Source organism: Aegilops tauschii, chromosome 5, assembly GCF_002575655.3.
Source record: "Aegilops tauschii subsp. strangulata cultivar AL8/78 chromosome 5, Aet v6.0, whole genome shotgun sequence".
In the NCBI taxonomy this organism is placed as follows: domain Eukaryota; kingdom Viridiplantae; phylum Streptophyta; class Magnoliopsida; order Poales; family Poaceae; genus Aegilops; species Aegilops tauschii.
In genome coordinates this window covers 60635475-60662398 of record NC_053039.3, presented here as the reverse complement: position 1 = coordinate 60662398, position 26924 = coordinate 60635475, and the positions used below count along the sequence as shown (strand labels likewise).

General features: G+C 51.3%; 1 protein-coding gene across 1 annotated transcript; it reads left to right on the top strand.

The window, feature by feature from the left end:
* The first annotated feature begins 23756 nt into the window (after positions 1-23756).
* Positions 23757-26100, top strand: LOC109775123 (transcription factor PHYTOCHROME INTERACTING FACTOR-LIKE 13). The gene is made up of 5 exons (XM_020333884.4): positions 23757-24288; positions 24443-24537; positions 24651-25350; positions 25450-25515; positions 25645-26100. Exons 2-5 carry the CDS (start codon positions 24476-24478, stop codon positions 25867-25869), a joined length of 1053 nt encoding a protein of 350 aa, XP_020189473.1. The 5' UTR covers positions 23757-24288; positions 24443-24475; the 3' UTR covers positions 25870-26100.
* Positions 26101-26924: the final 824 nt, after the last annotated feature.

Sequence of the window (26924 nt, the reverse complement as noted above, 5' to 3'; positions counted from 1 at the left end):
GCCCGGTGTAGCAATGTTGTTGCCGAAAAGGCATCGGCCGAGCTGAAAGCGGAACAAGCTGCATGACGCTAGGACGAGGAGAAGATATCCATGGTGGCGCTTGAACTGGAAAATGCCACTGGCCGCTGTGAATTTCTGGAGAAGGAGAATAAAGCCTTAACGGCTGAACTAGACAAGGCCTTACAAGAGGCGAGGGAAGCGCGTTCGAAATCCAGAGCAATCCGTGAGGAGGTTCGGCGGGCTAGGGAGATTGCAGCTGGAAAGCCATTTTCTGCTGCAAACTAAGTTCGGTGACCCGAACTATGCTCAGCTTAACCAAGTGTGGAGTTCTCCAGACGAGTTCTTGGACTTGCCGAAGAGTTCTTCCGATGCGGCGCAGTATTACCAAGCGCAAGATGGGTATGCAACGGAGAAGCTTTTTTGGTCGCAGTTTGGCGCATCAAAGCGCCCTCTGTTGCTCAATGAACAATTGTCCCAATGGGCCGAACTTCATAGGATATCCGGCGCTGCCATGAAGGATGTCATAATCCGGTTGTGGCCAACCGAGCCTGTTCCGAATAGCTATTTCGGTTTGGTGCAGAGGCTTGTTGACGCGGTGCTGCGTATCGACGTTGTGAAGCGGTCAACATGAATTGAGGGTGCACGGATGGCTTTTGCTCGAGTCAAGACGTTCTGGGGGAAGATGAAGGCCATCGATGTTGCGACCAAGAGTCCACCCAAAGGCAAGGACCGTCCGGAACCGGAGCATTATTTTGAAGACGTCCTAGAGGCCGCCCGCTTGATAGAGGGTCAGTGCTCGAAAGACATAATGTTCGAGTGAGATATATGGGAATTGTAAAAGACAATTTTATAGTTAATCTGTTTTTATGTTTTTGCTCGAAAGCTTGAATTCCTCCTGTGCGGCCATTTTAATATAATCTGAAAGTTTTCCAGTCATCGGCTTCAGCCCCCTCGTAGGAAGTACGGGGGTGTTCGGAAAAGCATTTAATCACTCTTTATCCAACGTCTTGGTCCATGAAGGAGGTGATAATGCGGCGAACCAGGCAATCAGACTATAGGGCGTTAACACTTTCACTTAGCCATAGGAGTTTTATGGTGGGTCTACGACATAGCCCCTGGTATGTATGCGGCGTATGGTGCCTTACATATTTGATCTGAAAAAGATCCTTCGTGTGACATGGAGAATCACTAAAGATTCCAAGAAGTCGTCAAGTGGTTGACCAGCTCAAGCCGCATCATGACAGTTAGTTTTCGGCTTTCTCTACTAAGGTGCTCGTCCAGTTTAGACCAGGGCACAATCACAGTAGTTCTCCCTTTACTACCCTAGCCGATAGAGCGGAACGTAGGGTAGCAAGCACAGGAGTCGGGCAACCCAACTATTGACCCAAGACAATGATTCGGAGCTGATGCATATAAGGCCAAACTTGCGACGCCGAAGTATGCTATAGAGATGTTCGGACTTTTACTGGCAACTCATTTGTTCCCACACCAAGCCCCTGGCAGGTGATGCCAAGGTATTTCTTTGAAATAACCTTAGGAGCCATATTTTGTTGGGGAAATAATGCGGATGATTAGTTCGGATATTGTTTACTGGGAACTGAGCGATATGCCAATGATTAATTATGATATATATATATAAGCCATCCTCCCGGCTATTTGACATGCTCGGGGTTGGAGGCGGAGGAACAGGCATAGTACATGCTCAAGAAATAGAGTGCGGTCTACAAAAAGTTATTTTGGACCTCCTGTTGCACGTCTGCGCCACCAGTCCTCGGTGGGGGGAAATCCTTGATGGAAATAGCCCCTTAGGTGAGTGTACGGATCCGGACTCCGATAGAGCCAGTTTTCATATGTTTGTCCTATTCGTCACCTGTTTTTAAAGGATAGCGAAGGAGGAAATAAAGAGAAAATAAATAATAATAATAATAATAATAATAAGTTACTGGAGTGCTTCCAGGCTTGTCCGTATTGTGCTTCCGCCAATGCCCACGGTATCTTGAGTGCCTAGTGATGTATGCGCGGTACAAACTTTGTAGGTGTACGGAGTGGGCGGCGGAAGCCGGGTTGCTATTTCCGTTCTAGGAGTTCTTGATCCTCGGGTGGACATTGCTTCTGATCCCCGATGTTTCGTTGATGAACCTTTCCGTCATCCCTGTCGCTTGGTGGCCTCCTCCCCCTGTGTTCGGCGTTGAGCTTGCCGGCCTGTTTAAAGACCCAGCAGTTTCTGTTGGTATGAGTAGCCGGTTTATCGGGGTGGCCATGAATCTGGCAGGGTCGGTCCAATATCCTGTCCAGGTTGGATGGTTCGTCTCGATTCGCCTTGAATGGCTTCTTCCGCTGACCGGGCTTGAGGTTGCTGAATCCGGCGTTGACCGTTGTGTCGCCTGATCTTTCATTGTCATTGCGACTGTTGTTTTTGCTTCCTCGTGGCTTGTTGTTGCCGTCTCGGATTTCGGAGGTGCCCTGGTTGCTGGCGCTATTGCTTCTACGAGCGAGCCAGCTGTCTTCTCCCGCGCAAAAGCGGGTCATCAGAGCAGTGAGGGCTGTCATGGATTTAGGTCCTTCTTGGCCAAGGTGGCGTGCAAGCCATTCGTCCCGGACGCTGTGTCTGAAAGCCGCAAGGGCTTCCGCATCCGGACAGTCGACGATTTGGTTCTTTTTAACTAAGAACCGAGTCCAGAGCTCCCTGGCTAATTATCCGGGCTGTTGGACAATGTGACTTAGGTCATCGGCATCCGGTGGCCGGGCATATGTTCCTCGGAAGTTATCGAGGAAGGCCTCTTCCAAGTCCTCCCAGCTGCCTAAGGAATTTTCAGGCAGGCTGTTTAACCAGTACCGAGCTGGCCCTTTTAGTTTTACTGGGAGGTATTTAATGGCGTGGAGGTCATCCCCACGGGCCATATGGATGTGGAGGATGAAATCTTCTATCCATACCGCGGGATCGGTTGTCCCGTCGTATGATTCAATATTGACGGGTTTGAATCCTTCGGGGAATTCATGATCCATTACTTCATCAGTGAAGTAAAGCGGGTGTGCGGCGCCTCTATGTTGGGCCACACTGGGACGTAACTCCGAAGGAGTCCCTTTGCGGTTTTCGGCTCGAGCGTGGCGAGGTTTGATATGTCCGAATAGGTAGCCATCGTCGCATGTCAAAGCATGCTTTCGCGATCCATAGATTGGTCTTGCGTATTCTGCTCTATTGTCCGAGTACCTCTGCAGGTCGTCTGGGTAATTGTGACCTGCGTTGTTCCTGCCTTTACGGCGAGGTGGGGCGGTCTGGTGTTCGGCTTGAGTTGCCTCTTTATCCGGACAGAGTTGACGGCGACCTGCCGCATTGTGTGATGATGGTATGGGCTCCAACGCCCCGTCATCAGACTGGTATAGCAATATGTGCTTTGGGTAGCTTTTGGCTAGGCCACTAAGGCCGTATTCTTCGGCGACCAGGACTTCGGTCCATCTGTCGTTGAGTAGGTCTTGGTCAGCTTGAAGCTGCAGCTGCTTCTTTTTCAGGCTCCTTGCCGTACCTATCAGCCTGCGCTTGAAGCGCTCCTGCTCGAGGGGCTCTTCGGGTACGATGAAGTCTTCGTCGCCGAGGCTTACCTCATATTCGGAGAGCGGAAGGTAGTTGTCGCCCTCCGAACCGTCGCTGGGTGGGTGAGGGAGTCCTGGATTAGGGGGTCCTCGGACAGCCGGACTATATACTTTGGCCGGACTGTTGGACTATGAAGATACAAGATTGAAGACTTCGTCCCGTGTCCGGGTGGGACTCTCCTTTGCGTGGAAGGCAAGCTTGGCAATTCGGATATGTAGATCTCCTCCCTTGTAACCGACTCTGTGTAACCCTAGCCCCCTCCAGTGTCTATATAAACCGGAGGATTTAGTCCGTAGGACAACAACAATCATAATCATAGGCTAGCTTCTAGGGTTTAGCCTCTACGATCTCGTGGTAGATCAACTCTTGTAATACTCATATCATCAAGATCAATCAAGCAGGAAGTAGGGTATTACCTCCATCGAGAGGGCCCGAACCTGGGTAAACATTGTGTCCCCCGCCTCCTGTTACCATCCGCCTTAGACGCACAGTTCGGGACACCCTACCCGAGATCCGCCGGTTTTGACACCGACATTGGTGCTTTCATTGAGGGTTCCACTATGCCGTCACGATAAGGCTTGATGGCTCGTATTGTTGTCAAGGACAACATTACCTCTAGGGGAGCCCTGGCTGTAGGCCAAACTCTCCGACTAGGCGGCTTCGTCATGACCGCCCGTTCGGCCGTCGCACCGATGATGACTTCTCGGGTCATCAAAAACAGCCTCCACGTCGGCTCGGGATTCGCCGAGCAGATGGATCCAATGGAGCTCTCTTCCTTTAACGAGCTCTTGGATCGCATCGCCGCCCTCGGAGTCGCTACGGACTATGATCGGATCGGGCTTAAACCCGACCAAAGGGAGATTAACTCTCCGCCGGTCACCCATCAGATAGCGGTGGTGGAGGAGCAATGTAGCGATTCTTCCTCTATTTTGAGGACAAACTATGTCCGGATTCCCGAGCTCCCCGAGCCGGATACCCATCTACGGGAGGACATGGCCCAAGCTTCGAACCTAGAATCAGACAGCGGGCCAGAACTATTGGGCAACATCCCGGAGCCCGAACTGCCAAGCTCGGAAACTCCTCCGCCCCTGGGTCTCAGATCGGGTCAGGGTTTGGACCTAAATCTACCCACCCACCCAGACATAAGTGATCTTTCCCACATTAGACAAGAGCCCCAAGAGACAGTACATCGCTATTGGGCCAAATTCCTCCTTGTAATGAGCAAGGTCAAGGACTGTCGCGAGGAAGACGCGATTTCATTCTTTTGCAAAAATTGCACGGACAAGGGAATCCTCAATGCCATAAGTCGCCGTAACATAGCACACTTCGCTGACTTGGCGGCCATAGTACAGAAGTACTGTGCGATGGAAAGCGCCTGGAAAACCCAAACAAAATTCTGGGATCCTCCGGCTCTCACTAAACCCCCCGTCCGAACTAAAAGGGTGTACTCTCGTAAGTCACCTGATCCAATTACAAAGAAACCAAAGCCCACTACAGGGCATGGAACTGTATTGGAGGGATGGCTCAATGGGCCATGCAAAATTCACAGTACACCGGATACCATGCCAACACACAGCCTTAGAGCATGTTGGATACTCTGGCAGGTGGCCAAGAGCGGCGAGGATCTCCTCATCAACAATACCACAGAGCACCATCCCGTGGAAAATAACAATACAATATTGACATTCTTCGAGACCTTCGCCTCAAATAATAGGCGCAAATGAGCACTCCGCAGCCTTGCCGAAGTCTGCCATGTTGCAGCAATAAATCCATGGAACGACACGGCCATAACCTTCAATGCCAGTGACGAACCTCAATTCCGAACAGCCCGAGCACCAGCCGCTTTGGTCCTTAGTCCAATTGTGGACGGCTTCCGGCTTACTAAAGTGCTCATGGACGGTGGCAGCGGATTAAACCTCATCTACGAGGAGACTCTTAACAAAATGGAAATAGACAAGAGCCGCATTGAGCAAAGTAGCACGACCTTCAGAGGAATCATCCCTAGTGGGGAGGCACGATGTGCGGGAAAAATCACACTAGATGTCGTATTCGGCACGCCGGAGAATTATAGGTCCGAAGAAATCACATTCCAAGTGGCCCCGTTCAGTAGCGGATACCATGCCCTTTTAGGGCGGGAGGCATTCACAATCTTCCAAGCTATACCCCATTATGGGTACATGAAGCTCAAAATGCCCGGGCCCAATGGAATCATCACTCTAGCTAGTGATCCGGACATAGCACTCCGCGCCAAAAATAAAACCGCCGCACTGGCCCTTGAGGCGTTATCCGAAGCCCTTGCGGCCGAATAACTAACTGCGCTGCGCTCCACAGTGGACAGGGACAACGTGATACTCGACAAAAGACCCAAGTCCACCTCATTTAAACTAGCGGACGAAATAGTCAAATTCCAGGTCCATCCAGCGGACCCTACAAAAACAGCATCCATCGGGGCACAGCTGAACCCCACAACAGACGCCGCACTGCGGGAGTTCTTGCGCGAGAATTGGGACATCTTCGCGTGGCATCCTTCAGACATGCCAGGAATCCCACGCAGGCTGGCCGAGCATAGCCTAAACATTCTAAAGGGATACAAGCCGGTCAAGCAGACACTTCGGCGTTTCTTAGAGCCTAAGCGACAAGCCATGGGAGAGGAGCTAGCCAAGTTACTCAAGGCCGGATTCATTAGAGAAATAAAATATCCGGACTGGCTAGCAAACCTGGTAATGGTACCAAAGAAGGACAAATCCTAGCGCCTATGTGTCGATTTCAAGAACCTTAACAAGGCTTGCCCCAAGGACCCCTTCCCCCTCCCCCGCATCGATCAAATTATCGACGCTACCGCAGGACACGACTCATTGTGTTTCCTCGACGCATACTCCAGATACCATCAAATTAAGATGGCGGAGTCCGATCAAGCCGCAACGGCACTCATCACTCCATACGGCCCCTTCTGTTTTAACACCATGCCTTTCGGGCTCAAAAACGCCGGTGCAACCTATCAACGCATGATACAGACATGCCTGGAAACACAAATCGGCAAAATAGTGGAGGCATACGTAGACGATGTGGTCATTAAAACCAGACACGTCGAATCCTTAATAGACGACTTGAGGCTCACGTTCGACAATCTCCGAACATATGACATCAAGCTCAATCCGGAAAAATGCATTTTCGGCGTGCCCGCCGGTAAGCTCTTGGGCTTCATCATTTCCAATAGAGGAATTGAAGCAAATCCGGCCAAAATCCGAGCTCTATCATAGTTGGCTATCCCAACAGACCTCAAGCAAATCCAGAAATTAACTGGATGCGTGGCTGCCTTAAGCCGCTTTATCTCCCGATTGGGAGAAAAGGCACTACCTCTTTATCGCCTTCTTCGACGCACCGAACACTTCGAGTGGACGGATGCGGCCACGGCCGGATTGGAAGAAATAAAAGCCGTCTTGGCCAGCAACCCAATCTTGGCCGCGCCAAATATCGGTGAACCAATGTTGTTATATATAGCGGCAACACACCAAGTTGTAAGCGCAGTGCACGTCGTCGAACGAGACGGACAGACATAAGTTCCCGCTTCAAAAGCCGGTATACTATGTATCCACTGTCCTCACTCCATGCAAATCACGCTACCCACATTATCAAAAGATAGCATATGCGGTCTTCATGGTATCCCGGAAACTACGACACTACTCTCAAGAGTGTTCAATTACAGTGGCCTCTGAAGTACCACTCAACGACATAATAAATAACCGCAATGCCACAGGCTGGATTGCTAAATGGGCTATTGAGCTCCTCCCGTTCGACATAACATACAAACCACGGCGAGCCATTAAGTCACAAGTACTGGCTGATTTCGTCGCCGAATGGACAGAAGCCGAACTCCCTAAAGAGTACGGCGCGTACTCCAATTGGATCATGCACTTTGACGGCTCTAAGATGCTGGCTGGTCTGGGGGCAGGCGTCGTCCTGACATCCCCCACCGGAGATACAGTCCAATACGTACTCCAAATATTATACACGGACTCCAACAATGCAGCAGAATATGAGGCCTTGTTGCATGGTCTCCGGATGGCACTCTCCATGGGCATTCAATGCCTAGAGGTGCGTGGGGATTCGAACCTCGCAATATCTCAAATAAATGGAGACTTTGACGCCAAGGACCCAAAAATGGCGGCTTACCGCAACACCGTCCTCAAAATGTCAGCTCGGTTCGAGGGGCTCGAATTCCACCATGTGGTCCGAGAAAACAATCAAGCGGCGGATATCCTCGCCCGCATCGGCGCTAAGCGCGACCCTGTCCCACCTAATATCTTCTTGGAAAGGCTGTTTAAGCCATCCTTGGTGTGGGAAGGGGAGACCGGCAACAACAGTCCGGATCCGTCCACAACGCCAGATCCCGAACACTCTGACGTAATCGGAGGCTCGGCCACCGAAATAACACCTTCGGCCCATGTGATTATGGTTGTCATCGCTCCGTGGACAGAACCCTTCTTGGCTTACCTAACTAGGCAAGAACTCCCTGAGGACCCAAACGAGGCACGTTGCATTGTGCAGCGGTCTAAAGCCTACAAGGTCCAAGAGGGAGAGCTTTATAAGAAAAGCGCTACCGGAGTACTTCGAAGGTGCATCTCCGAAGAGGAAGGACGACAACTTTTGGCAGAAATTCATGCTGGACTCGGCGGCCACCACGCCGCAGCTCGGGCCCTTGTAAGCAAGGCCTTCCGTACAGGTTTTTACTGGCCGACAGCCCGAGCAGACGCACGGGACCTCGTCCAGCATTGCGTCGGTTGCCAGCTTTTTGCAAACCAAAGCCATATGCCACCTATCGCTCTCCAAACAATCCCCATTACTTGGCCCTTTGCGGTCTGGGGGCTTGATATGGTCGGACCCCTTAAAGGAGGAAGCCATAAGAAAAAGTACCTATTGGTCATGGTGGATAAATTCACCAAATGGATAGAAGCCAAACCAGTTAAAACGGCCGAGTCCGGACCAGTGATAGACTTCATATCCGGGGTTGTACACCGTTACGGAGTCCCCCACAGCATCATCACCGATAACGGCTTGAACTTTACAACCGACGAGGTAAAAACTTGGTGCGTCAACATGGGCATTAAGCTCGATTATGCCTCCGTCCATCACCCCAAACAAACGGTCAAGTCGAGCGAGCAAATGGTCTTATTATGAGTGGCATTAAACCCAGATTAGTGCGATCCTTGAAGGAATCAGATACGCACTGGGTCGAGGAGCTCGACTCCGTACTATGGGGGCTGCGGACCACACCGAATCGCACTACCGAATACACACCGTTTTTTATGGTGTACGGCGCAGAGGCAGTACTGCCCTGCGACATCATTCATGACTCACCTCGAGTGCGCATGTACGAAGAGCAAGAAGCCGAGCTTGATCGGCAGGACAGTTTGGACGCGCTGGAGGAGGAGCATGGCGTGGCAACAGCCCGCTCCGCATTCTATCAGCAACAGGCTCGACGGTATCAAAGCAGAGAAGTACGGGCCAAAACTTATAACGTTGGCGAACTCGTTCTACACCTACCAAAGAATAAAAAGGACAAGCTCAAGCCCAAATGGGAAGGTCCCTTCGTTATTGACAAAGTTCTAACCGGTGGAGCGTACCGTCTGCGGGATGCATCGGACAATCGACTCGAGCCAAACCCATGGAACGGGGCCAGACTCCAAAGGTTCTATGCCTAGTGCCGGATGCGACGCCGCCATGAACTTGGCTAGTGCCGGGCGGCCGAGGATCCCATTGTAGGGCAAGGGGATCTTGACTACATCGAAGACAATCCTCTTCGTCTTGTAGTTCAACTCGCCTCCAAACGTCACAGGTAACATGACCTTACCCTTCGGTTGGCTCCTTCCCGGGTTGACCCCTTGAAACATGCCCGTCTCTTCGAGGTCTCCATCAGGAATTTGCAGCCTTTTGATCACAACGGGTGAGATCAAGTTCAGACCGGCCCCGCCGTCAACCAGCATCTTGTTCACTATGAGGTTGCGTATCGTTGGTGAAACCAACAACGGCAAACACCCGACCGCAGTTGTGCGATCAGGGTGGTCCTCGGCGTCAAAGATGATAGGCGTGCTGGACCACTTCAGCGGCTTCTGAGCGTCGAACGCCGGCTCTGCTGCTATGATCTCACGCACCCACTCCTTAAGCTAGCGGTGAGAAGTATGCAGCGAGGCGCCACCATCGACGCACATGGCCTCCGTAGCCTTTTGGAACTCATGCTCGCCGGACTCGTCGTCCTCGTCATGATCGTCGTCTTCCTGCTTCTTGTCGCGGCCCCGAGCAGGCCTCTCTTGCTGGTTATCCTTGCCGCGGCGGCCTCCTTGGCCGCCACGCTTCTTGCCGGATCCTTCAGCACCATCCCGACCCTTCCCCTTGTCCCGCCTTTCATACTCGGCTTTTTGATTTTCAGCAAGCAGCTCGACTTGTCGGCAGTTCTGGAGGTCATGGCCCTTGGTGCGGTGGATCTTGCAATACTGCTTGTCGGAGCCTCCTGGCTTGTCGGCAGCAGCCAAGGCCCGGCAACCGGCGCACCCGGCAATCTCCTTGTCGGGGTCATCTGCCTTGGCCTTCTTGGCAGCGCCGGTGTTATCGGATCCCTCGACGGCAAGCACGGCCTTGCCCTTGCGTTTCCTGTTGCGGTGTCGGCCCTTCTTTGTCGGGGCAGCGGTGTCTTCATCCGTAGAGTCAGTTTCCGCGCCGGCGTCCTCACCGGGGTACTTCCTCCCCTCTTCAGATCGAGCGCATCTATCGGCCAGAACGTAAAGTTCGGCCACATCCTTGACTTTGTTCATGGCCAGCTCTTCACGCATCTTGCGGTTATGCACATTCTGATGGAATGCGCTGATCACGGTGGCGGGATGAACGTCTGGGATGTTGTATTGCACTCGGCTGAACCTCTGTATGTACTTGCGCAGGTTTTCACCTTCCTTCTGGGGAATGATATGCAAATCACTCGCCTGGCCATGAGCTTGGTGGCCTGCAGTGATGGCACCAACGAACTCATGACACAGATCTGACCAAGAAGATATGGAATCCGCCAGCAAGTGCATCAACCAAGACATGACATTGGGTTTCAGGGCCAACGGGAAGTAATTGGTAAGCACCTTGTCATCACCAGCTCCGGCGGTATGCATCGCGATGGTGTAGATGCTGAGGAACTCTGACGGATGGGTCTTGCCGTTGTACTTCTCACCGACGTCGGGCTTGAGCGTGCGGTGGGATGGCCACTGGAACTGCCGCAGCTCACGGGTAAAGGCTGGGCAACCCACCTTGTAAGGTAGGCCGCCGGAGCCTCCCGATGCTGGGTGGTCCATAGCGGGTCCCGCCCGCATATTTGACTGGTGGCGTGTATCGCGCCGGCGCTCGATGGTGGTTCGAGCGTCTTCATGGGCTCGCTCCCGAAGAACTTGGCGCTGGTCGCGGTGGGTCCGTGGGTCAGACGACGCTATGGAAATGTTATCGCAAGCGTCATCACGACGGATCGACACCCACGGTGGTTGGCGTGGAGGAGGAGAATGCACCATGGTCGCGGCACCCCCGGCCCCTCCATCGCTGGCGTGCGGTGGTTCGACGGAGCGGCGGCCTGAGGGCCCCGCTAGCCGCAGCTCGTCTTTGTTGGCGACGCCGACGAGGCTCCGGATGGTGGCTCTCCACTCGTCGAGCTTTTCCGCAGCAGGAGGGAAGTCGAGGAGCAACTGCACGTGCGCCAAAGCTTCTGCCGGCGTGGGCAACGGCGAAAGCTGCGTGGACTGTGGCGCGCTCCGACTCCTAACCACGTTAGAAGGAGCTCCATCACAGCCCTGCGGCTGTACGCCATTTCCGCCAGCACTTCGGCGGGCATGTTGGCCTCCTCCATCCTGCGAGTGATGCACGAGACTCTTCCCACAGCGGCGCCCGGGGTCCCCAGCATGGTGGCGTTGCTCGTTGCGCGCACCCTGGGAAGAGCGCGTCGTGGGCGCCGGCGTAGGCGACTTGGAGGTCACCAGGCCGCCCTTGGAGGGGCCCGGCTCCATCTTTGGATTTGGCGGCGTGCGGCCCGTCGTCTCGCGCACGAACGACGCCGCTCGGCAGGCTTTGGCTGCCAGAGTGATGTTGGTGCTCGCGGACCGCGCCTCGGGTTCTGTCCGCGACCGGCCCGCTGCTCGCGCGCATCGGTGCGGGCCGTCCGGCTCCGGATGAACCGATCACCGTGATCGTCTTCTTCTTGGGAGCCATGGCGATAAAGAACTGCTAGGCTAACCGCTAGACCGGATTTTCACAACTGCGCACCCCCTACCTGGCGCGCCAAAGATGTCGGTGGAAACGACACCTATGGGATCACTGGGATCCCTTCTACGGTTGGCGGGCGCGGGGTTGTGCAAAGAGCGGGTCTGACAGGAAGCACACAGATCGTTTACCCAGGTTCGGGTCGAAAGGATGCGTAATACCCTAGTCCTGCTTTGGTGGATGTATTTGAGTGTTGTTGTGTTTTTGAGCTAGCTACGGGGTGTGACTTTCCCAAAAGATCCGAATCCTCCTCCTGGTCGCCTCGGGCCTCCTTTTATAAGAAAAAGGGGTTGCCACAGCAGCACACAGGAGGTGGAAAGGTCTACAGTCGATGAGTCTATCCTCTGGCACTGCCGGACAAACGCATTTAATGCACTGCCGACGTGCCCCTCTTGCTTTATCGGGGACGGCAAGGAAGCACGTCCCAGCTGTCGCCACTTCGCCTGGCTTCGACACGCGTCCGAGCTGACGAGGCATCATGGCGCCACGTTGGTTGGCTGCTGGGCTAGCGCGGTGGTGGAGCCTTCACGAAGATCTACATGCCAGCACGCAGGTGCCTGCTGGGTCGGTGTAGAGGCCGCTCGTCGCCACGCAGGTGCCTGCCCAGCGGGTTGGGCTAGCAGCTGCACAGGGACGGTGGTGGAGTCTTGGCAGGCGCGGGCCTAGCTATGGCCCGCTGATGCCCTCGGCAAGGATCTTGCCGGGGCCCCGGCAAGGGTCTTGCCGTGGCGTCATGGTCGTCCCCGGCAAGGATCTCGCCGGGGGTCTTGTGGATTTCCTCGGCTGGGATCCCACCGAGGGTCGTCGTCTTTTGGTCTTCATATGACCTCGTGTGCTTATGATCTTGACAAAGATCTGCATGCCACCACAGAGGTGCCTCCCGAGCCTTGGTTCCAATGTAGTTTTTGGCGGCGTTTAGAAACCCTTGGGCTCAAGGGTGGCCCGCTCTGCTGGTGTTGGGCAAGCTGCCCCGGCAAGGCTCTTGCCGGGGACGCGGAGGGCGCCCCGGCAAGGGTTTTGCCAGGGGAGTCCACCTCGCCCCTTTGCTCTTTTGTGCTTCTGGTCTTGGCGTTGCCTTGTTTGTCTTGTGCTTCGGTTTCCCTCCGGCTTCCCTCCTCTGCCCTGTTAAGTGTGGCCGTGGACGCGGCTCTGACTGCCCGTGCACAAGTAAAGGGGTCAAAAGGAGAGCCCCTACTTTTTTACATCGACACATACTCAACTTGTTATCTTGTTTAGGTGTAGGCATTGACATAGGGGGAGTGTTGTTCTCTCAATGAACTCTCCCTCCCCCCATTATGCATAAATTGGTCAACTCTTGCACATTAACCATTTTTTATGGTACTTGTGCTTCAAAGACGAGTTTTGGTCATGGGCCCAAGGATAATTCTTCGCGGTGCCATACCAATTAACTCAAACATAGGTGGCTCTGGCCACCACCTTCTCTTTGGAGAGGTTGTGTCACATGTTTGGTCCTTGGTGTCTTTTGCCTTTCTTTCTTCGTGCCGAGCTTGTGTTTGAGTTGCCTTGTGTGTTAGCTCTTTGGTGTGTCCATTCGTGTGTCCATTCGCTTGAAGGTTGCATTGCAAAGGCTGTTTTCCTCTCTTGTTTGCGAAACTTGCATTTTCTTGGGTCTACGGTACTACCGTGGCTTGCCACGGTACTACCGCAGGAGCTGCGCACGGTACTACCGCAACCAGCACGACAGTAATTTTTTTACTGCCGCTGGAAGAGCGGTACTACCGCCCCTGGTGCGGTACTTCCGCCCGGGCGGTACTACCACGATGACCCGCGGTACTACCACGTAGTCGCGAGCGCGTGGGGGTTAAGAGCGGGCAAGGGGAGTTCTAACTCCCCCATACCCATTCAATTCCTTTTCCCCACGTCGTCTCTCTCTCCTACCCAAGAACGGCGCCGGAGGACCTCGCCGCATCTCCGTCTCCGGCCGCCTCCTCGCATTCCGTCCGGTGGGATCGTTCCCCACCACGCCCTCTTGCCATGGAACAAGGTTTCACACCAAATCCCTCTCTCTTTGCCTCGTTGTTTTGTCTCTAGGTTTTTGGGGAGATGCATGTTGTTCTTGAGATTTTAGGCCAAATCTTTGCAAGAGTAGGGTGTAGGAGAGTGGTAGTGCAGTAGAGATGCTATTTGGTATGTTGCCACACGAAATTTTTGATCAGCCGTAGTACCGCTCCACTGTTGCGGCTGTGCCCAGATCTGATTCACCTCGGATCTAACCCCGAGCGGTACTACCGCACCTGCCGTGCGGTACTACCGCTCTGGCCGTTTTCGCCTCATACGGTACTACCGCTCCTCAGGAGTGGTACTACCACGCGAGGCGCGGAAGTAAAATTCTACTTCTGCTCCAGGCGCGGTAGTACTACCGTTGAAGTCGAACCTTCCCTGTGGCAACTACCCAATGTTATTTCTACGTGCTTCATTTGTTTTGTTGTGGTCTTTGCATTGATCCTTCTCGCTTCTCTTGCGTGTTCTTGTGTTGTGTGTCATAGGTGGTGGCTCCGGTTCCAATGTCCGTCGGTCGAATCCCGTCCGCGACACGGGCTCGAAGCGCCTGCGCAACCAAGATGAAGCTCCAGAGGGCTCAAATGCTCCCCAACGCAGAACCAAGACCACCGCCACCAAGACCAGGGAGCCATCAATGGGCATGGATGAGATACCGCTAGCTGAGTTTGTCACTCAAAGGAAGATCAACCCCTATGTGAATCCCCGTGCAAACTTCAGAGGGAATGAGTTGTTCTGGACCAAGCAGCAGAATCTTATCTTTCTGGATGTGATCAAGGCCAAGCAGAACACCTACGTGGGCGTGCACTGGATTGACATGAATCATATGAGTCAGGATAAGCACCATGACTATTTTGGTGAGGCCTTGGACCTGGTGGAGCAGTTTGGCATTGAGGACATGATCACTTTCCACCTGGACTTTGACCCTGAGATTGTGGCTCAGTTCTTTGCTTCGGTCCACTTCCATACTGATGAGACACAGACCATGACTTGGATGACCAATGGACGACAGATGACCGCTAAGTGGAAGGTGTTCATGGATCTGCTACAGGTTCCTGATGAGGGGCTCAACACGCCCGTTGGTGTTCGCTCTCATGCCAACCCCAAGTCCGCCAGCAAGAACAAGCTTCAGCAATACTATGTTGAGAAGAAGCTTCCCAGTGGCAAGAAGGCGTGGGTGCTGAACCCGTTCCTTGACATCATGCATCGGATCTTCCGCAACTCCCTCTTTCCGCGCATTGGTGACAAGGTCAAGGTACATGCCTATCTCGTGGATATGATGCTCATCTGTGAGGAGGCGCGCCGTGCTCAGACGCAACCACTTGATGTCTCACATATCATGTGGTGTGAGCTACGGTTTGCGGTGTTCAACCGTAAGGTATCCATCTATCAACCTTACCTGTTTCACTTGATCTCGAAGACTTGGGAGAAGCTCTTCCCTTTTGATGAGTTTGTTGCCCCCGACTGGATTCGTCACGAGCCCATCAAGCTCCACATCAGCCTCAGTGGGCTAACACCACTACCCGTGCTGAGGCAGAGGCTGCTCAGATGGACGTGGATGAGGATGAGATTGAGGAGGAGGAAGCGGATGAGGACAGCTCTACTGGGTATGATCCTCCCTCTACTGAGCCCTCATGGGCTAAGAAGCTGAAGGCCAAGATGAAGGCCTTGTTCTGTATGCAAGCCAAGGGGCAGTATAGGACCCATGTTGCTTCCAAGGAGAGTCGCCGCCGCGACAAGAGGATCTTGAGGACGTTTGGCGAGGAGATATCCAACGGGTCCGAGAAGCACATCATGCCAGAGGCAGAATGGATGGCGAAGCAGGGCTACCAGTGGACTCAGTCTGAGGAGGAGACCATCCCCGCTGCCGGGACCGACGAGGAGCGTGACGAGTGATTGCTCCAGCTTGAGCTACCACCTGTGTCATAGGGGTCCTTTCTGCCTTTTTGGTGTCTCGATGCCAAAGGGGGAGAGAGTCTAGGATTTGCAAGTCTTGTGTCAGTCTTGTGTCGTGTGTTGTCTCGCTTTGTCACTTTGCTTTCGTTCTGTTCAACCTCGTTTGCTTTGGTTTGGCTTGTGCTCGTGAGTCGTATTTCCTTATCATATGGTGTAAGACATATGCACTCTAGCGTATCTTATTGTCTTTCTTGCTTAGTAGCCCATGAGCTTATGCTATCTTGTGCCAGTTACTTTATGCTCATATTTATTATCTTGCCTCCTGTTAGTATTAGTTATTTCATTGCATGATTTGCCTCGTCTATAAAATATAGGGGGAGTGTTGATCCTAGTATGTGTGCCGTGCAGTCCAAAGCACTTCTCTAGAGTGCACACATCTAGGGGGGAGCCCGTCTATATTTTATAGATGTTGGGTTTGCCTATGTTCTATTTTATATCCCTATGTGCAAATCTCGTATTGTCATCAGTCCACCAAAAAGGGGGAGATTGTAAGGGCATATTTACCCCTTAGTAGTTTTGGTGATTGATGACAATGCTTTTTGCGGACTAATCGTGTGCATTGAGCATTTCAGATATATCATGTCTAGGCACAAGACGATTTGGTGCCCCTCGAAGACTATTGAAGACGGCGTTTCTCTACGTTTCTTTTCGGTGGATTTGAGTCGTAGGAAAGCCGTACTATTAAGAGGGGGTCCACGTTGGAAAGGTTTGGGTGGAATCAACACGTACACGTCTATTCCTTTTTGCACCACCTTTCCTTTGGCTCTTTGGAGCATCCTCCGTCTCTCCGTGTCTCTGCAAAATGAAGGACTCCTAGTGTTGCTGAACAGGGCATGCGGTAGCACCGCAGGCCCTTGCGGTAGTACCGGCCACCGGAGTGATAGTGCCGCAGGTGCTCACGGTAGTACCGCTCCTTGGGAGCGGTAGTACCGTGGCCTTAGGCCCGGCACAGCTGCTCGAGCGGTAGTAGGGGCGGATGTAATTTTTTACATCCGCACCCTACGCGGTAGTACCGCTCCATGGGCGCGGTAGTACCGTGGGCTCTGGCCGGCACAGAAGCATGAGCGGAAGTAGGGGCGGATGTAATTTTTTACATCCGCGCCCTACGTGGTAGTACCGCTCCTGGCTTGCGGTAGTACCGTGCTGGATTTTTGCATAGATCGAAACTCAGCGGAAGTAGTCACAGATGTATTTTTATATGTCCGTGCCTTCCCAGCCTAGACTATTCCTGCCTTGCGGTAGTACTGCAAGGGGGCGCGGTAGTACCGCGCCAGCGGTTCTACTGCTCCCTGCCTTAGCGCATCAGGACTGGTTTTAGCCCCTACCGTGCCAGCGGTAGTACCGCAGTGCTTCACGGTAGTACCGCGGGCCCATGCTATAGTACCGCTTGTGTGGTGCGGTAGTACCGTGCGTCACAGGCTGAGTTGGTGGATAACGGTTGGATTTGTTCTTTCACTATAAAAGGGAGTCTTCTTCTCCGAGTTGACTACCTCTTCCACCCCCAAGCTCCATTGTTGCTCTAAGCTCCATTTTCGCCCGATCTCTCTCCCTAGCCAATCAAACTTGTTGATTTCCTAGGGATTGGTTGAGGAGGCCACGATCTACTCTTCCACCAAGAGAAATTTGATTCCCCCACTAATCCCTTGCGGATCTTGTTACTCTTGGGTGTTTGAGCACCCTAGATGGTTTAGGTCACCGCGGAGCCATATTCCATTGTGGTGAAGCTTCGTGGTGTTGTTGGGAGCCTCCAATTAAGTTGTGGAGATTGCCCCAACCTTGTTTGTAAAGGTTCGGTCGCCACCTCCAAGGGCACCAATAGTGGAATCATGGCATCTCGCATTGTGTGAGGGCGTGAGGAGAATACGGTGGCCCTAGTGGCTTCTTGGGGAGCATTGTGCCTCCACACCGCTCCAACGGAGACGTACTTCCTCTCAAAGGGAAGGAACTTCGGTAACACATCCTCGTCTTCACCGGCTCCACTCTTGGTTATCTCATCCCTTTACTCGTGCAAGTTTATCTTGTGTTACATCCCTTGCTTGCTTGTGTACTTGGTGTTGTTGCATCATATAGGTTGCTCACCTAGTTGCATATCTAGACAACCTACTTTGATGCAAAGTTTAAATTGGTAAAGAAAAGCTAAAAATTGTTAGTTGTCTATTGACCCCCCCCCCTATAGTCAACTATATCGATCCTTTCAGATATGGAGAGGGGGAATGATCTTCGCAGAAATGCTATTGTGTTGATGGCTAGAAAACATCTCATTAATCAGGATGGGAACATTAATAGTGCGGTTGACCCATCTGTGGCACCCCACTAGGTTGGTTTTGTGACCGATCAAGTCCTCCTGATCGAGAACAAAGGGGGAGAAAAGACTGATAAATCACTCATGAGCACCACGCAAAAGATACATGATAGTAAAAGGCTGAAGGCCAACATGACGGGGTCAACAGAAGAATTAGCGGTGTCCTCCTCCGTGGAGGGTCGCCGATCGCAATGAAACTTATAAGTTGGAACTGTCGGGGTTTGCTCGGTTCCCCGACAGTGAGGTCGCTTTTGGACATCCAGAGGCGGAATGACCTAGATGTGTTTTTTCTGTCTGAAACGCATTTGGACGAGGTTAAGGTAGAAGAGCTAATGAAAAAGTTGAGGATGGACCATAGGATTGCGGTTCCCTATCTTGATAGAAGGAGTGGAGAGTTACTATTAGTCTGGAAGAAGGAGGTGAGGATCTACTCCCGGACTAATACCTTTAGCTGCATCGATGTGTCAGTTCAAGAGATGGACGGTAAAATGTGGAGACTGACGGGAGTGTATGGTGAGCCTAGTTGGAATAATAAAGATAGGACATACCAGCTGATTCGAGACCTTCATGCTCAATCCAACCTCCCGTGGGTTGTTATTGGTGATTTCAATAAGATATTGTTGTCGTCGGAGAAAGAAGGAGGAACCCCGCGGCAGCATTCTAGCTACAAGCCTTCCAAGATGCCATGTCGGACTGCTCACTGGAGGACATTGGCTACCATGGCGACAAGTTTACCTTTTGTAAGAGGAGGATTGCGTGAAACGCTAGACCGTCCTGTCTCGAATTTGTGATGGATCGATATGCACCCGTTATGTGGCCTGATAAATCTGTACATGGGCAAGTTGGACCACCTTCCGATATGTTTAGATATAGAGTACCTTGTGGGAGTCGCAGCACGACAACGTTGTTCGGGGAGAAAATTCAAAGCAAGGTGGTTAGAGGAGGAAGCTGTGGAAGAAGTGGTGAGAACAGAGTGGCAGAAGGCTATCGTGAGGGGCTCTGTCCCACGGCCAACGACAAGTTAGCAGCAGTGCATAAGGATCTCCATCAATGGGATCGAAAAGTCTTGAAGGGCCCTCGAGCCCGACTGAAAGCAGCCCAGAAGGAACCAGAAACACTAATGCGAGTGCATTTCGATGCTGGTGCAAGAGTTGACGTTGAAGATTGAAAACCTCCTCGAGTAGGAGGAAATCTACTGGGCTCAGAGAGGACATGCAAACTGGCTACGCCGGGGTGACCGTAATACCAAGTTTTATCATCAGTACGCTTCGGCTCGTAGGCAACACAATTTAATTAAGATATTGAAAGATAATCATAATGCATGGGTTGAGAGGAATGATAACCTCAAGCCCTTGATTTTTGATTATTTCCAGAGTCTTCTCAATTCGGACGCAGGGTTGATCAATGAAGCTTTGCTAGATACAGTTAAACCTGTGGTTACGGGGCCAATGAATGACCTTCTAACTGATCCGTATACGAGGGAAGAAGTAAAGAACGCCATATTTCAAATAGGTGATATGAAGGCCCCCGCCCTGACGGTCTTCATGCTATATTTTTTGAACGTTTTTGGCATATCACTGGAGAGGGGCTTACAAACAAAGTGCTTGAAGCGAGAAACAACAAAAAGATCCCAGATGGGTGGAATGCCACTAATGTGGTGTTAATACTGAAGGTGGATAGTCCAGAGGTTATTACACAGTTTAGGCCTATCAGTCTATGTAATGTGGTCTACAAGATAATTTCAAAGATGCTGGCTAATAGACTGGAAAAAAAATCCTACATGAGGTGATTTCCCCTACACATAGTGCTATTGTACCAGGTTAGGTTAGTTACCGATAATGTGTTGGTCTCTTATGAATGCTTTCATTCCATATGGTATTTGTGCGGTTAAGCTGGACATGTTGAAAGCATATGATAGATTAGAATGGGAATTCATGAGGTAGATGATGATGAGGGCGGGGTTTCACGCACAATGGATTGAGCTTATCATGGAGTGTGTCTCCTCTGTCCAATATCAGATCAGATTTAATGATACAGAGATAGACGAATTTACACCAACTAGGGGCCTAAGACAGGGTGACCCCCTATCTCCTTATCTTTTTTGATCTGTTCTGAAGGATTATCAAGCATGTTGACTCGAGAAGAATAAATTGGTGGTATTGAAGGAATAAAGGTGTCAAGGAATGCCCCCTCGATATCTCACCTTTTGTTTGCAGATGACTCTTTGATCCCCAAGAGAGCTACGGTACAGAATGCAAGTACGTTGAAGAGGGTCCTAGATACATATTGTGAGAGTTCAGGGCAGCGTGTAAGTACACCCAAATCCAGTATCTTCTTTAGTCCTAATACCAGAGTAAATGAAAGGGAGAATGTATGTGGAATGTTGAATATACTAACAGAAGCTTTGTCTGACAAGTACTTGGGGCTACCAACTATTGCCGGGGTTGATCGTAGTGACTTTTTTCAACATCTTGTTGATAGAGTATGTCAGAGACTGAAGGGGTGGAGCTCAGGCAATTCCATCATTTGCTATGTCTGTTTTTAAGTTACCAAAAGGGATATGCAAATCAACCACTGATGAAATATCAAGCTTCTGGGTGGGGTGATGGAGAGGAGACAAGGAAAATGCATTGATTTGCATGGTGGAAGATGTGTGCAATGAAGAAGAAGGGAGGTATGGGATTTAGAGACCTTCATAGCTTTAACCTTGCTATGTTAGCAAAGCAGTGTTGGTGACTGATCCAGAATCCCGACTCTTTGTGTGCATGTGTTCTAAGTGCAAAACACTGTCCTGATGGTAATGTTCTGAGAGCTGGCCCAAATAAAGGGTCCTCGTTTACATGGCAAAGTTTGGTTGCTGGGATACAAACTTTCAAGAGGGTATGTATTTGGCAAGTGGGCATTGGTTCAAATATTAACATTTGGGATGACCCATTGATCCCATCAAGTCCAACAAGGAAGATTATCACCCCTAGAGGTGGAATCATGTTGTCAAAGGTGCAAGAGATAATTGACCCGCATACGGGTCAGTGGGATGAAGGACTAATTCAGAGCGTGTTCTCGCCAGTTGATGTACGCGGAATATTACAAATTCAACTACATGTTGAAGCACTAGAGGATTTTGTGGCATGTCACTATACAAAGTCTGGAACCTTCTCAGTACGCTCCACGTATCACTTAGAATTTGACCATCAGTTCGGTCGCCACTCTGCAAATTCAAACAGTCCAGGGAGTGCTCAACTTAGCAGGGTTTGGAAGGAGATATGGCATCTTTGGTTTACTTGCGGGCAGACCCATACCCTTGATCCTACAATGCCCGATATGCAAAATTGGTTTGGAGGACATTCAACATTTTTTGTTCACATGTGATAGAGCAACACAAGTGTGGTCGTCACTAGGGTTAACCGAGGAGATATGCGGAGCAGATGTGCAGGACCGGTCCGGGTCTATCACTCTAGACATTTTGATCCGCCTACATACGATAACACATGATATTCCCACTTCCGAGCTCATCCTGGTGGCCATGTGGTTTATATGGTGGCGAAGGAGGCAAGTTGCGAAGGGGGGGACTGTTCCAACTCCAGAGCAATCGGCCATCTCAATTCGGGTACTTGCTACCAATTTTGTTCGTGCAAATACACAAACCAGCCCATCCGCAAGAATGATCAAGTGTGGAAGAAGCCAAGTAGGGGAGTTATAAAAGTGAACGTTGATGCATCATTAGCATTACCTCAGTGGAGCTTGTGGAGTTATCGCCCGTGACGATCAGGGCAAATTTCTGGGAGCGGCAACACTAGCATTACCTCATGTATCAAGCGCGGGATCAGCTGAGCTAATGGCCATACGTTCTGGACTATACCTGGCAGTGAATCTGGGATGCACAAATCTCATCATTGAATCGGATTATATGAACGCTTTGAAATCTATATCTGACCCGGATGCGTACATGGGAGTGGACGTTTTTATGGTGGCAGAGTGCTCCCTCTTAGCAATGGAGTTTGCAAGCATTAGTTAGGAGTATTGTAGCAGAGAGGCAAATATGCTAGCGGATGGATTAGCAAAGCATTGTTTTAGCAATAGTACTTCGGAAGTTTGGGGGACTTTCGTCCCTGACTTTATTCTTCACAACTATGTAAATGGCCTTGCTATTATATGAGGAATAAAGTTACTACGACCAAAAAAAATGACGCAGAAGATGAGGAAATAATAATAATAAACAAAATTTAAGGAGAAAGAGCATACCGCCATGCATGCATAGCAAAGTTTTCAATAGCTGGAGAGGAAAATCATCTCCAAGAACTTTTGCTAGGTGTTCAACCCTCTTCTACCGGTCAGGATCACCGTATCTCGTTTCTCCACAACAAAGAAGTGACTACTGCCTTCTTCTACCACCTCCTTACCTTCAGAGGTGTCAACAGCATGTTCCAACAGTGGGTTTGGGATCATGTTATCCCCTTGAAACACAGAATCTTTCTTTGGCTGGCTTTCTGGGAGCGTCTGAATACCCGAGACAATATGGTAAAGAAGCAGTGGTCTTATATTGCTACTCATGCTTGCTGCGACATATGCCCGGCTGTCGAGTCCACCAGTCATCTAGCTTTGAGATGCATTTGTGCCCCTGCTATCTGGAGCAGGTTTGACCTGCTCGACGCTGCTAACAACTCCATGGATTTATTGGACTTTGTTCAACGTGCTCATCTACGTTGGCCTACATCTCCCAAACTGCATATTCTGATTGTTGCTGCTTTCGCCACTCTTTGGCATGCCAGAAATGATCGGGTTTTCAATCACAAGCGCTGGTCCCCGCCTTATACGAGAATGTATACCGCTGAACTGTTAACTTTATGGAGCCACCGTGCTCGGCGCCCTGGAGATAGAGCAACCATCATGCCTTGGTCTCAAACTCTTTTGGCTTAGTTTTTGGCATAGTTTAGCTTGCCTAGCTCATGCTCCCCTCTCCCCTGTTCTCTCTTCCAGGCTTCTCATGGACTTGCACCACGGTGCAAAATATGAGCCCCATGTACCGATCTTATGATCCTTTGGCTTCGGCCTTTTGAAATATATAAGGTAGAATATGATCTACCTTCTCATTTCAAAAAAAAAAATCATCAAGAGGACCAATCAAGCTACTGTACGTAGGTAGCCGGTAGCCCATGAAAACTCTGACTGTTGATCCCTTGCCCATGACCTACATAAACACGGAGAGAACTGCCCTCGACCGATCAAGACGTGAGAGATGCAAGAAGACTGAGCACTGGACACACCGCCGCCGCCGATGGATGATGGTGATGGATCCACCGGATCTTTTGCTAGCTTCTCAAGAGCTTGATCCACACGCACGTCTTTCTCATGTGACATGCACGCATGTCTCCAAACATAGCCGCCAAAACTGAACATGTCAAACTTGCTCACATGCATGCATGCTGCTCCGTGTTGAGCTGGGCTTGACACGGACGTGACGCTCATCCCTTGGGGAAACTGGCTCCACACGGCCGGATAGCCCGATCGCCTAAGATCTGGAAAATCTTCTCGGAACAGTGACCCGCAAGCGCGCGCGATCGTATCGTTTCAGCTTACACGCCGACGATCACTCATGATCGAACCTTGCTCTGGCCTCTGAGTACGCGCAATATACAATGAATAGTGATCTCTGGGTAAGCAAGACGATGATGATCGTATGTATGTTTCCCAGGTGGCGGGAAGGCGACGGCGACGATTATCACGACAAGGACTATGATGCGTGTGTAATGTTGCTAGTTAGGTCGTACTTGTATGAGAGGTGAGAGCCATTACCTGCCGCTGTCTGTTGATCCAGTCTCCCGGGGAATGATATTGATATATATCCATCCAGTTCAGTCAAATCAACAGTACAATATGCTGCTGCTAGGCTGCTACAACTGTAGTGGTGTACTTCTGAAGTTCTGAACCCACCCAACTTCGCTTGATAAAAAGCCCACCCTGCTGCCCAGTTGCAACTCGCCGCTCCATCCATTCCATCCTGCTGCAATTCCACCGCTGAGCTTACAGGGGAAGAAAGAGAGTTGCAGGTGTGTGCTGATCAGAACAGATCAGATCAGCAGGAGGCTCATAGTATCTCACCAACTGCAGCAACATTCAGAAGCAGCTAGTTCATCAGGTACATGTTACTTCTGTGTCCTACCAGAGTGTACCAAACTATACCTGTTTACCTACACATATGACGCATCTGCCTTTTCTGGTCTTTCTAATTCTTGGTTTGCTGCTCACATGTCAAATGGATATGCTATTTTATCATCACATTCTCTTTGCAGCGAGTGAGCGAGTGTGTCTCATACAGAGGAACAATGAACCAGTTCGTCCCGGCAGATTGGAGCGGCAACATGGGAGACGCCCTGCCGGCATTAAGGTCCGTCCTCATCACCGCCTGATTGATCATCTTTTTCTTTCTTGAAACAACCAATGGGGGCTCGGGAATCCGTGACTTATTGTCTGATTCTTGCATGTGGCGTGTCCCTCCAGCGGCGAAGACGACGGCCTCGTCGAGCTGCTGTGGTGCGGCGGCCACGTCGTCATGCAGAGCCGGGCGCCGCCAAGGCCGGCGGTGCGCGAGCAGGAGGCGGCGCCGTGGTTCCAGTACACCGTCGTCGACGAAGACGACTACTCGGTCGAGAGGGACCTATTCTCCGAGATCTTCGACGGAATGCCGGCGGATGGTGCAGGCAGGCCGTGCAAGGAGGAGGATAAGCAGCGAGGGGCCGCGGACGCGGTGACCGCGCTCCGAAGCGGGGTGATGCCGCCGCCGCTGCTGACGGGTAAAGCAGGGTTGCACGGCGACGGCCCGCGCGTCTCGCTGGCGTCAGAGGCCGGCGAGTCCTCTGTGGTCACGATTGGTTCCAGGAGGGTCGGCGGCGGGGGCAACCAGGCCCAGACGGCGCACGTCTCGGATGCCGCCGGCGACGACAGCGTGCCGCTGCCGCTGATCCGCAACCGCAAGGAGGCCAGGGACTCTAGGTCCTACCACAGCGCGTCGGCGACGTTGACCTCGTCGTCGACGTGGTCGAGGCCTTCCGGCACCAGCAAGCGGAAGCAGAGCGAGGGCCCCAGTGAGGTTATGCAGGACGTGGAGTCGAACTCCGCCGACGTGACGTGCGAGACGGCGCAGAAGCCGACGACAGCCAAACGGCGGCGCGCCGCCCAAGTGCACAACCTCTCGGAGAGGGTACCGGATTAACACCTTCGTCCTACTTCGAGTTTCCTTGACTCTTGGGCCTCTTCTTGGCCGCCATTGCTGACTCTCTGTTCTGCGTGATCGATGCAGAGGAGAAGGGACAGGATCAACGAGAAGATGAGGGCCCTGCAAGAACTCGTACCCCACTGCAACAAAGTATGTAATTCCTATCCCTCCGCAGCTTCGCTTTAGTCGCTACGAATGCGATCTTCAATATATAACTCTTAGCAATGGCGATGGCGATCGATCTGATCATCCCGTTCTTGGCATCGAATTCTTCACCAGACGGACAAGGCGTCGATGCTGGACGAGGCGATCGAGTACCTCAAATCGCTGCAGCTGCAGCTGCAGCTGATGTGGGCTATGGGCGGCCGCATGACGCTGGCTCCGGCGCCGGTGATGTTCCCGGCGGGCGCCCACCAGTACATGCAGCGGATGGCCGCCATTAGTTCCCGGATGCCGCCATTCACGACTTGCGCATACAGTTCAAATGACCCAGAATTGAGCTGAGAGACTTTGTTCGTGATCGCTTTACTTTGTTCAGAGAAGTTTGCTGTACTGTATTTTATTAAAAAATATCGTATTTAGGAATTTGACAAGTCAACCTACTAAGAATCAGTATCATCAGATTCACATTTGAAAGTAGTTCTTGTGGCTATCAAAATATTCATGAAAATATTGTGCATGAAATTTATGGTCAAAGTCCAAGTGGGCAACAAACATATGCCTTGCTTTTCCAAATTGATGGTATTATTTTCCCTTTATCGACGACATTATGCATATTTACACACTAATTTATAAAAGGGTCCATCTAAAACTCATCTAGATGAGACTTTTTTTTTTGCAAAAATGATCAGATCTAGATGAGACTTTGACATGTCACAGCTAAGTGATGTCATCTCTTTTGTGTGGTCTCATTTTCCTTCTTATCAAATATTTTTTTACCTTATTTTTTGTTTCTTGTATGTTTGTTTTTATTTGTTGTACATTGGCATGTTTACTTCCGCACACTCCACACACAAACAACCCCAGCAGCACTTGCGTTGAGGGCGTGCAGTTACAGTCGGGGCCAACACTTACAGTTGTGTCTGTAGTGGCAGACATGCAACTGTCCACCCATTAATATTTAAAATGCCACTTTTGCAACCCCCACACTAGAACAACCCTAGCTGCAGTCGCGCTGGGCGTGTAGTTGCAGTCAGGGCTAATACTTGCAGTTGTGTGTCTAGCAAGGGACATGCAACTGCCCACCCCTCGACAGAATGCCACGTCTGCAACCCCAGCACCAAAGTAGCCCAAATTGTTGTCGCTTCGAGAGCGTGCAGTTGCAGTCAGGGCCAACACTTGCAGTTGTGTTTCTAGTGTCGGATATGCAACTGTCCACCCTTCGATAAAATGCCACTTGCACAACCCCGCACCCAAACAACCCCACTTGCATTCTAGTTGAGGGTGTGCATTCTTAACTTAGCGTGGACACTTGAAGCTGTGTGTCTAGTGTCGGACTTACAACTGCCCACCCCTCAACAAAATGCTAGTTGTCCAACCCCCGGACGAGACTTGCCTGC

Bases quoted from the DNA above. Each gene is read 5' to 3' on its own strand.
- LOC109775123 (XM_020333884.4), top strand. From the start codon at position 24,476: ATGAACCAGTTCGTCCCGGCAGATTGGAGCGGCAACATGGGAGACGCC. The intron at 25,351-25,449 runs GTACCGGATTAA...TGATCGATGCAG, and splicing joins TGCACAACCTCTCGGAGAGG to AGGAGAAGGGACAGGATCAA. The intron at 25,516-25,644 runs GTATGTAATTCC...ATTCTTCACCAG, and splicing joins TCGTACCCCACTGCAACAAA to ACGGACAAGGCGTCGATGCT.